Source organism: Taurulus bubalis (genome assembly GCF_910589615.1).
Source record: "Taurulus bubalis genome assembly, chromosome: 18".
Lineage (NCBI taxonomy): Eukaryota > Metazoa > Chordata > Actinopteri > Perciformes > Cottidae > Taurulus > Taurulus bubalis.
Window position 1 is genome coordinate 12,388,265 of NC_136606.1, and position 12,297 is coordinate 12,400,561.

General features: G+C 39.8%; 1 protein-coding gene across 1 annotated transcript in view; it reads right to left on the minus strand.

Annotated features, from left to right (window-relative positions):
- Positions 1-12,297, minus strand: part of cntnap2a (contactin associated protein 2a) — a gene marked incomplete at both ends in the record, with an annotated part of 347,422 nt that overhangs the window by 6,688 nt on the left and 328,437 nt on the right. The window contains one exon of the mRNA XM_079234339.1: positions 5,865-5,958. Within this exon, the coding sequence (XP_079090465.1) occupies positions 5,865-5,958 (94 nt within the window). The remainder of the gene's footprint in view (positions 1-5,864; positions 5,959-12,297) is intronic.

A 12,297-nucleotide genomic window follows, 5' to 3' on the forward strand; every position in this document is an offset into this window, starting at 1 on the left:
CACTCTCATGCATAATACAGGAACACATACAAATGAAGAGACACAGGTATACACACACACACACACACACACACACACACACACACACACACACATACGCACACGCACACATAGTTACCTATCTGGAGTGTGTGTCTGTACACAGTTTGTGAGGCAAAAACAGCTTCCTCTTCTCTTCTAGCGCTCGTTCTTCTTCAATGTGCTCTGTGGATCTCTTGACACGGTACCACGTTGATGTCTCTCTCTGTCTGTCCCTCTCTCTCTCTGTCTGTCTGTCTCTCTCTCTCTCTCTCTCGCTCTGTATCTCTCTCTCGCTCACTGCACTGCAGTCCCACCCCCACTCCGATACAGCAGCTGGAGAAAACCTGGATCCCGGAGCCATGCTGGCACGGATCAGGACTCACCAGTATTAAGTACAACTAGTGGTGATAGTCAGGGTGGATGACGTCATACCACCCTCCCTCTCATACAAAGCAGTGACCACACACAGGTACGTCCATCTCAAGGTAAAGGCACACTGAGATTACAGAGAACATGCAGTCTGGAGATAGAAAACTACTCTGTGGTATCAGCCTCATCTAACATCAGGGCTCATCAGCGCTTTAATCAGTTAGTCAATCTGGTGGCTCCTCCCAAAGGTCACAGCACAAAGGCATTGAACCACTGATAGCACTTCCTCATGGCATGCTTTGGCAACCGTTCAGTAGCAAGAAGTATAAATGATTTGTACTTAATACAGAATCAATGGATTCTACAATGTGCAAGCGGACTTTTCAAAAAAATAAATCTCCAACCCCATTAACAGCCCAATGAAATTATTAATTAATGTACTGATGTTTCAATCAAACACCCTCATCAACGTGTAAAGTGACATCGGTTGATTAATAATTGAATGAAGGGCTGTCCTGCTGATCTTTTTTTTGGGAAATAATTAGTTAAAATAGGAGAAAACTGTGACTATGGTCCTTTAGTAACTATGTGCTGACTATCCACTTCATATATTGTATATATAAATATGTTTATACATCAAAACACAAACACACACACTATTTCTTTTTGGACAAATATCCATTGAACCAGATTTGTCATGTGATAAGGCACAAAAAGGGACAAAAAAGGTAGTTGGTTCACATTTTGCCCTGCTGAAAAGGGTCATGATTCTCCTTGAGGGTCAATGTATGTTTTAAGCGAAAGAGTAGGCCCATAATAAAAGCAGATAAAAAAAGGGGAATTTGAATAAATTCTGAATGAAAATAATAGCCATTATGCCTCAAAGTGTCTGAGAATAAAGCCACTACACCTGGGAATGTCGGCATGACTTAGCCTGTGTAAAATAATTGGCAGCACCTACTGGCAGCAACGTGTGAAATTAGTGGGCAGAGTTAACAGAACCAGCAGCACAAAAAAATAAAATAAGAGAAAAATCTGAATTTCGGTGTGGTACTGATGTACATGTCCTTTACAAGCAGCCCTCAGGGCGACAATCATCTGTCTCTAATAGCACTTTCACAGTGTCACTATTTTTCTTGGTCTCTCTCTGCCTTTGGCTCTAAATGTATTCCCTGCGATAGACACGCTCACACACATACGATTTGTGGCAATGAGGACCGGGTTGGGAGCGTGCCTGCTGCCCTGGGGCATGACTCATGTCCCCCGTCTCTTCCACTGGGATGCAGAGACCCAGGGAGGACAGAGCCATACATCAACCCAGCCACCAACACACACACACACACACACACACACACACACACACACACACACACACACACACACACACACACACACACACACACACACACACACACACACACACACAACCCTAGAACACTAATGTCGGGTGATTTTCAACCGAGCGATTATGGTTACGTTATTTTCATTGTGTTACTTTTGTCTGAGTTACGTGGGTCCTTGTGTAGCTTCAGGCTGCTCACAGACGTTATTGAAGGTAGGCGTGTCTCTCGGCTCCAATCCCTGTTTTTTTCAACAGGCACGTGATTTTCACATGACGTTAGTCATAGACAGTAAAAATATGGGTGGACATTACCATTGCAGGGAGAATTTTCCTTCACCGGACAAGGCTCACATGTCCCAGGAACGGGTGGACCAAAGAACAAGTTCATATCTCCATTATTTATATATATATGAATCATGTTTTATTGACGATTCCCTGATTTTTCACCCGATTGTAAGCCTTTTTTTAGGGTCTACCTGTTTTTCGTTCTATGGGGTAAAATAAAAGAGGAGCACTTCAATTTGCCATGTATTGTTGTATTTAAATATATTTGGATGAAAAGTATATTTTATCAGGTACATTTTATATATATATATATATACATACACATACACATACACATATATATATATACATATATATACACATATATACACATATATATATACATATATACACATATATATACACATATATATATATATATATACATATATATACACATATATATACACATATATATACACATATATATATATATATATATATATATACATACATATATATATATATATATATATATATATATATATATATATATATATATATATATATATATATCCGGCATTAGTGATGGTGTTACTATTTTTAACATTAGTGTTCTAGGGTTAAAGACATGCCCACTTCCATAATCAACGTATTTGTAATACGTCAAACACAAACATAATCACGGAGGAGATACGTTTCTGATTAAACGTAATTGAGAATGCTTATTAGTTCTGAGGGAACGTAATTTTTAGGAGACAGGGTTGATCTTAACGCTACATTCCTATGCTGTTAAGCACTGATGTATATTTACCTTCTCACACAGCATAGAGTTACAGTCTGCAGCCGTTACAGCAGCATGTGCTGAATGCAGCATGTGGTGAATCACTGAATCATCCCTGTGCTGCATGATCAATACCACTTTAGTAAATTTACCCTTGGCAACAAACACATTAGCTCTCGTGACCCTGGACCTGACATATTGACTACGACAGCTACAACAAACAAAACGCAATTAATTTGACATTAGTTTTGTTGTAGTTGGTCGCTGACATTCAAACATGCCTTTCTTTTGTCAGTTATACAGGAATACATCTCACTTTGATTGTGAGACTATACCTGCTGTACCTGCTATAAGTGCTAGGCAGGTCTATCCCGGCTGCAACTAACAATTATTTTTACGATTGATTATTTGATTAAGCGTATGCTCTATAAAATGTAAAAAAATGCCAGTCACAATTTGTCAGAACACAAAAAAACAAATTGCTTGTTTTGTTTGCCAAAAAAAATCTGTGAATTCCACGTTTGCAATAATATGAAAACGAAAAAGCTGCAAATAAACACTCCAGAGAAACTAGAAGTATGGCATGTTACTTAAAATGATTAATTCATTATAAAAATAGTCTGTCATTTTCTATTGATTGACCAATCAATTCCTTGTTTCAGCTCTCTAACGGACCATTGTCAGGTCTTATATCTACCACTATAGATCCATATCGATGGCACTGTTTTGGTGTGTTAGACTCGGCTCGGGTCAACTCAGTTAAATGTGTTGTATGTGTTGGAAATGATACGCCTTTGCTCAAAGAGATCGTCTGAGGGAGACGAATGGGAAAATAATGGAACTGCTTCTCAACAAAGTGCCTAATGTGGAAGAAACTAAATAGCTAAAGCATCAACATTTGTAGCAAATCACAAACATATTCCATTACTTTAGGGGTTGTTCACACACATATATATATATATATATATATATATATATATATATATATATATATATATATATATATATATACATATATACATACACATACATATATACATACATATATACATACACATACATACACCCTTTTCAGGTTACAGTTACTGAAGGAACAATGACTATTGGATATTGGGTCCCTAATCAATGGCATCCTTGTGAGCAGATGTACATATAATTTGAATTTGTAGTCCCAAGTACAGAGTTAAGTAAGGAGTTTGTTAATAGAAAAAAACACAACACATGTTGACTGCATATTATTGATAGTTATATACATTTCTTTCTGCGCATCTCTCTATTCTTTAATGTCTCTCTCGCTTTATTTCTCCCATCACTATTCTAGCAGCTAATCCCATCTCACAATCAGCAGACTGTGAGGTGATGGAGGAGACGTCGCTGTGCTCAGAGTGTGCATGCGCGCTGTACCAAACACAGTCTCTGTGTCCCAGAAATAGAGAATCTGATCGCCCAGCTGTCTGACAGCCTCTGTTGTCTTTGTGGTCCCAACACTGAAGTGGAACAGATCTGATGAGATGTGCAAAATCAAACGCCTGCTTTTGTTCTGTTTTCTTTCTCTCTCTGTCTCTCTCATCACGATGCTCTCTGTTTCCCTCCTTCCTTCTCGATCCAATTACCTGCTTATTTCATGGCTCTGTCTGTACGTGTTATTTTGTGAATATGTTTACGAGAGACTTTTGGTAACGTCTCACAATGTTGAGTCTTTTGATGTGAGACTGAAGTGTAAGGCTGCAAGTGTTGGGGCTGTTTTGGCATGTGCCGTGACTTTGTCCTGCTTGTCCTTAGAGCATCTGTGCTCTGTTAGTTGGGTTAAGATGGATGGCTGTGTTCAGTGTGTGCATGTGCTTGTTCGTGTTCGTGTGCCTGTTCGTGTTCGTGTGTGTGTGTGTGTGTGTGTGTGTGTGTGTGTGTGTGTGTGTGTGTGTGTGCGTGCATGGTGTTGTATTCCCATGGGTTCTGGTGGTGTGTGCAGCAGTTGATAGTTCTGGCTGGTAAGTGAAGTCAGCCATTACTTCAACCTCACAGACTTTCTTGGCACTTGAGGTAGAGGACAAAAGAGACATCGGGGAAGGAAGTGAAGAGAGAAGAAGGAGAGAGTAGACTAGAGCACGCTGCAGCGGGATGCAAAGAGTGAGATATAATCTCCCATCAGAGGAACATTATGAGTTATTAAAGAAGCTAATAAAATCGACCAAAACCAAGCCACAAACCACAGCTAGAAGAACCTAAATATCTAAAGGTCACTGGCTCTTTATAATTAGAGTAATCAAAGTCTAAAGTGTTTGGACAGATTATTTAGTGGTTCGGTTACGAAGTGGGAAAAAAAAACCTGATGTAAAATATTATGCATCCTATTTTAATCAGCTTCAGCACTGCAGTGTTAGAGTCTAATGCTAGGAGATAGGGTATCATTGTAGTTTAAACCAGACAGATTTCATAACCTTATCAGCCACACATGTTGTGCATGCAGAGATGAACACAGCCGAGCTCAAGTATTGCACCCATTGCTCCCATTTAGGGCTATGGCACCATCTAGTGGACAAATGAGTAATTACAGCCTCTTTTTGAGCATATTCATTTATCTTCTTGCCTCAATTTGCCTTAATTATGTATTAATGCTCATTAATATTTATATTAGGGCTTGAAGGACCCGTTTTGTGAATGGAAACAATTTAACTTTGTATGAAATTAGCGAAATATAATAGAATATAGTTCATACATACAGCGCAAGCAGATTAAACAATACATTGAGTACCTAAATATGACAACAGATCACAAATGACAGTTGCGGTTGTTATTGTTTTTTAAATCAATTTGAACCCAATTGGATGAACAGCAAGGTCAATCCATACAGTATTTACATTTCAATAATTTATGTAGAATAATGCTTCATTTTCCTGAATTCTCTTTTCACTAATCCACAATTGAAACTATTAACAGGAAGATTAGAAACCTGACCTCCATAACGCTGTAAAAAGCTCCTGAACAAGTAGTTTGAACAATGATGGAGAGGGATAATGATTTTAGTTAAGGATGTGCACAGTGTGAACATGGTTAAAGCGTGTGTATACAAGCTGACATACTCACCAAAGACTTTGCCCAAGAACAGCGTCTTAACCAGATTGAACTGTGTGTCTGAGGCGTCTGGGAGAGTGTAGCTGACCGGAGGGTAATGATCCAACTGAAACAGTGGGAGAGAGGAAGCAGGAGATAATAGATTAGTTTTAGAGGGAGTCTGGGTCTAAAACTACTGATCACAGGCTTTTAACAAGACAACCAGCCAAAGACCCGCATCAGCACATTAAACAAGATGAGGAAGAAGAGATGGTCATTCATAACTGTCAGGCACTGCAAAGCCACAACACAGCACAGCCAAAGGCTCAATAGCGCCCTCTTGTGGTTAAACATGTTCAGTAAAGGAAAAACCACTCCGTTAATAATTTATAATTTTTAATAATTCCCCATGATCCAGTAACATAACTGTAAAAAAAAAACAAAACAGACAGACTGACACTTATATCAATAAAAGTCTGTGTCTTATTCCCGGGTATGCTGTTTTTAAGACGTTTTTTATCCTGTTCATAAAAACCATAATTTGTCATGTGAGTAACAATATACATGTTCTTGGATACTTTTCCTGAAAAAAGTTGTATCCAGATGGTTGCATGGAAATACTCAATAAATAAAGGAAGAGGATTACAGTTTTAAAAGTATCTTATCAGAACAAGACAATGTATCATCATCCTCAAGTAATGCACCTGTGGTACATTTGTTATCATCACTCTCTGATATGTCTCTATAAACGACAGACAAATGCGTGAAAATCCTTGAATGATGTCTCACTTCACACTATCTCGGTTGGTTGCTCACAGAAGTCACACCCGACCAAATGATTAAAGAAAACCTTTTAGTCAGAACGTTTTTTTTTTCTCCCTTTTTTGTTTATTCAAGCTAGTTACGGCTAAACGCAAACTCCAAAGCGATCTTCCATAATGATCCTGCAACACAAACAGCTCTTGAGCAGGACTCGAGATGACCGATTACGCACAAATTAACAATATACAATTTATAACGTCTGCGGTGGGTTCAAAGCCTTTCCCGAGAACTTAAAAAAAGGAGAGAGAAGAAGCAGGGTGTTTACACAGAAGAGCGTCAGCGAGATGTGAGAGCAGAGAGGCTGATGGAGGGAGGGAATACACGACTTTAATATCACTGCAGCATAATTAACTTGTTATTGCTGTTTCAATGAAGTTTCTAATTAGCTTGAAGGCTGCAGCCGGTGCTATTAATGAGAATAATTTCAACCCCACAAATTGGTTTCTGTGTGTGTCCCAAAAATAAAAGATCTTCCTTCCTGCCTTCTGTCTGCTCACTGGAGAACTGTATCTCGGCACACACACGTCTGCAGGAGGCAGACCAACGGCCCGAGCCGGAAGAGGGGAGGTTGATTGAAAACAATGACTTTTGTTCCCGTGTGTTTACTGGAAATTTGTTCCATTGATGTGCTGAATAGCTGTCGTGGCCTGCAAGCAAGCTGGGAGCTGAGCCGGACTGTCACTAAAGGGTTGAGATTTATGTGTGTGTGTGTGTGTGTGGTTGCACTAGTTTACAGGTTTGAATCAGTAGAATCCTCCCATACAGAGAATTCTCTCTACCCTAACCTCTCCTGACTATTTTGCCCCCTCTTTCCACACACACACACACACACACACACACACACACACACACACACACACACACACACACACACACACACACACACACACACACACACACATTAATTTGATTCTTTCCAAAGGCCTGGTCTCAGTGGAGCATTGTGTGGGTTTTGTTTTCCCAGTGACTGGAGGGTGGGATAGTGGGGCACAATTAAATTGTGCTCAGCTTATTTACTTTTATCTGAGAAAACAAATTGGCTGCTCAGTCTGGGAGGGCGGTCTGAGTCTCAGAACCCCCAAAAAAGGTCCACAGAGAAAGACAGCCAGGGAAGAAACCTAATTTTAACAAACTTTGTCAATTACAACTGCAATTATTGGGATCCTTTCCTTTTACACTGCACCATTTAGGCAACACAATGTTCTCCTTTAAGGGCTGTTGGTGCCTCTTAGGTTACATGAGGCTTACGTAAGCAATGTAATCAGGGGTAAGACTAAGAGAAAATTAACAATGGGTGAAATCTTTTTCCCTAACTATGTGCTCAAAAGGAATCTAATTTATCCAATGTGCTGTATATACTCAAACTAATTTACAGAAAACTGAGAACTTTCATGGCAGCTCTGTTTCCTTAATAATATCTGAGGGATGAAAAAAGACTCCCATCACAGATTAAACCTGAGAGGCTAAGTGCAAATAAATGCTTTTTTTTTAAACTTCAATGATCGTTTGACCTCATAAATAAGTGAACAACTGAATTAATGCCCTTTCCCTTCACAGAGCCAGCCACACAACTAATATCAACCACTGCAACAACAATTAGAGAAGAGGAGGTGATAAGAAGAGAGGAGGAGAAGAGAGGAAGAGAGGAGGAGGTGAGAAGAGAGGAGAGGTGAGGAGGTGATGAGAAGAGAGGAGAGGAAAGGAGAAGATGAGAGGAGGGAAAGTGGAGGAGAGGAGGAAGGGAGGAGAGGAGCGGAGAGGAGAGAAGAGGAGGAGAGGAAGGGAGGAGAGGAGAAGAGGAGTGGATGAGGAGAGGAGACGAGAGGAAGGGAGTGGAGGTAAGGAGAGGTAAGGAGAGGAGATGTTTGTTGCCTGAAGGGACTCCTCACTTTCATCTCTAAGCCCTCACAGTGTGTGAGAGTTTGAGCGAAAGTGAAAGCCCGAGATGGGAACTTGTTTTGATCCTGCCTTGATATGCCTTTGATAGCGAGCTAACCTGACGAGACCTCACAAACTGCTTTAAAAAGCCAAACACTTGCTTCCTGCACTGCATGCTGAATGCCCGTGTGTATATTTCAGCAGGTATTTGTGGGCACATGCAAATCCACTCCCTGAAATAAGCCTCAGGACTGCGATGGGGCTAGATAACCTTAATACACCAAAGCAAACTTTGTTATTTTATTTTGTGCGTCTACTTCCTTTATCTATAAACACAATCTTACTCTTCTCAGCCCCCCCTCTCTCTGACTTTATATTCCTTCTTTTTCTTTTGGTCTCCATTTCTCTTCTGCTCTCGTTTCTTTCAGATTCCAATTACCACACTCCTACTTGTCTTCCCACTTGTTCTCTGGCGTGTCTAGAAACTAAACAGCTGCTTGCCTAAATGCCTTTTAGATTTGAAGTCCTGATTGCAGAGAAGTGGGACCAACCCAGCCTCAGGTAAACACTCCACTCACTCTTTTACCCTGGAAATTGAATTTGATCCAGTGGCGGGCCCACCAGCATAACTGACTTTTATTGCATCTGACTCAAATCTCTGCCTCTCGCTCATGTTGTTATATCTCAGATCAAAGCAGCTGTAGAAAGGCCTCCGCCGAGCATGTCAGCAGAAATAATAATGGGTTGGTTACATTTCAAATGCTTGTGGCTTTGCTATAACCAAATTGGCATTTTAGCTGTTAATGCATTATGAAATAATTTGTGATCCAATTTCAAACTCAGTAATTAGCAAGCCGACAATTCAGCCCACATTAATTCAGTTTGAACATTTAAATACAACATTCCAGCCTGTCGGACATATTTTGATTGACTACAAATGCTGTTGATGGATGACATTTCAACTTGCTTAAAAAAACAACACTGACATATTTTCACACTCTGAGTTGGTACAGTCAATTAACATGTGTTTTGAGTGATCCGATTACGAGTGGACAGCTCTACATACAAGTGTGAATGCACTATACTATGAGGACACATTAACATCTGATCGCTCAGACCCCAATCTGAGGTGCAACTCCAGTTTTGGATATCGAGTTGCCCTTCGAACTGTAAACAAAGAGCAGTGTACAGAAAAGTAAGTCTTGGCCCAGATATCCTCTGGTTACACCAGAACCCCAGATATAAAGCTCCGTGCCCGTCCTGAGATCGGGCCTTGTGTGCTCGAATTCATTTGACATTTATGTAACACACCAGTCATAATTTAGTTTGAATGAAATCTTAACTTGTCACACATGTTAATGCCAGGTCTAAACAGGGTCTAACACATAGAGAGCAGTCTATCTGCAGTTCATTGTTTCATTGGTGAATCGTGGCATCTGTTTTGGGAAAAATACAGTTTGATAATTTACATATTTTCTCTATAATGCTGTGTATAAGAATTTAATTTAGCTTTTTGCAATTGCTAAAACCCAATTTCTGAAACTAAGGTCCTCTTCCTGGAAACCCTAATTACAAAAACCCACACACACAAAAACACAAGATACAAAATATCTTACATCTTTTGCATAAGCAAACACTTTATCCAGAATTAGTATCTATATATTATCTAGTAATAGTACTATATATACTCCCTAGTGTTGTTCAGTGTTTTTGTTGTTGTTGTCCTCCTGAGCAGAACTGTGTCCTGTTCCTGGAAACTCATTAGTGTGAGCTACAGTCATGGTTTCTGGCCAAAGATAAATTAACTATAACGAAAATCCCTCAAGGGTGTGAGAAGGTAGAAGGTGGGAGGAATGGTGAGATAGGAGATAAATTAGACGAAATTATGTTGATTTTGAAGTACGGCAACTCTTCATAGTGAGTTGGGCTGAAAGATCTCACTTGTCTGTTGGTATGCATGTCCACATGTGTTTACCCGTGGATATTAAGGGCATGTTTGTACCTTGAAAAGAGCCCAGAGGCGGTAAGGCAACATGAAAGTTTTACTCATCAAAGTTATCTTCGTTAGCACACCTTCTGGCTCTTCAAGCCTTATTTAGAAACGTAAACCCATCAATTAAGGAGAAAAAGATTCAATGGATTGTTATTTAGAGTAGCCTACAGCCGGTGCACATGTGGAGTGGAAAACTGGGGATATGCAATTGATAGTTAATATTTCGGTCACACACTGAACACTGGGCTGAACATCAATATCTCGACACAACCAGGCAACGATCAACTAGTGGACCACACAGTGTGCGCATGCATGCATGTGTTTGTGATAAGCAAATAAGCGGTCTGTTGCTCCAATCACTCTCCGTGCCAGTAAAAAGGGGATGTGTTATGTTGAAGTGCTCCCACTAGGGTGATCAGCAGCTGCAGGGTGTGATTTGCTCAGAAAATGAGGACGATTTCCAATGGATGTTTCAGTTTTCAATTTTCTTACTGCCACAGTTTGTCACTGCAGAGTGTGAATGTAGGTGATGAGATTTCCGTATGGATGGAGGTCAATGCTCTTCAGGCGATGAGAAACAGAAAGGGATAGAGACTTATGTCGAAGAGGAGACGTAATGATTATTGGTTGATAAATGTACTGTCATTCATCCTGGCCAACACCTTAATGAAGGCAAACGTGACGGAGCTTCATTTGTATTTATCAAAAGAGACGTTTGATATCTTGAGACGGTAGGCAGAATTAGAAAGAGCACAACTAATTTTATATTCACCGGCTACTAAAGTTATATGGACTCAACTCTATTCTATCTTGTGTCAGTATAAGCAGGAGACAAACATGTCCTTTGAAATTAAAAAGCTAACCAAGATTTTCTTTATTATTTTGTTTACATTCCAATATAATTTGTCCAAATTAAAACAAGAAACAAACTAAATCAAAACCCAAGACCGTGACAGGTTGGTGACTTCGTCAAATTATATCTGGCTTATTGTTATTATAATATATGTTATATATAATTATTTTAAATTGATCAAATACATGGTGTTAAGGTACACCTTTTTCTCTACAATAAATTCTAAAATAGAGGTGATGCAGACCTATGTCAAGTGCCTCATGGATGGAAAGTAACCCATTAGGATACCATGGATAAGATGAGCAGATTCTGTGATGCTTGGAGGGAAATTGTATTCTCTCAGCATGAAACAATAAATCTATAGAGAATAAACAGCTTAGAATGAAAGCAAATCGCTGGAATATCAGTAAGAACAAGGTTATACTAAATTATAGACATGATGCTCTCCACACAGTCGTCTGCACCCTAATATTGCTGACTGGATGTGAGTCAATGCCTCGGTCTAATGCAAGTTTTTACAATTTTCCTTTTTTAAATAGGAAAAAACAAACCATGCGATGATACATTCACCCTGAACTGGATGAAACCAGTAACTAGGTTTTACAAGTCGCTGCCATCCATTGAGTCCTCCTTAAACTGTAGCCTGAAGCCAAATTGGAACATTTTAGCACAGAACAATGTCTGTAATAGTTTAGCTGAATTCTCACACCATCATTGACAGCTACTGACTGAGGCTTGGCTGTATTGATCTGCACTAAGCTGTTTAGCCGCACAAAACTCAAGAGCCAACTAAAAAACACACCCGCACACAACCACAGATGAACACAAACATATGCGGGCAAACACATTGTCATGCACAAGCACACACACACTCAGTGTCTCTCCTGCTGTGTCACACACACGCAGCCGCGCACGGCAAA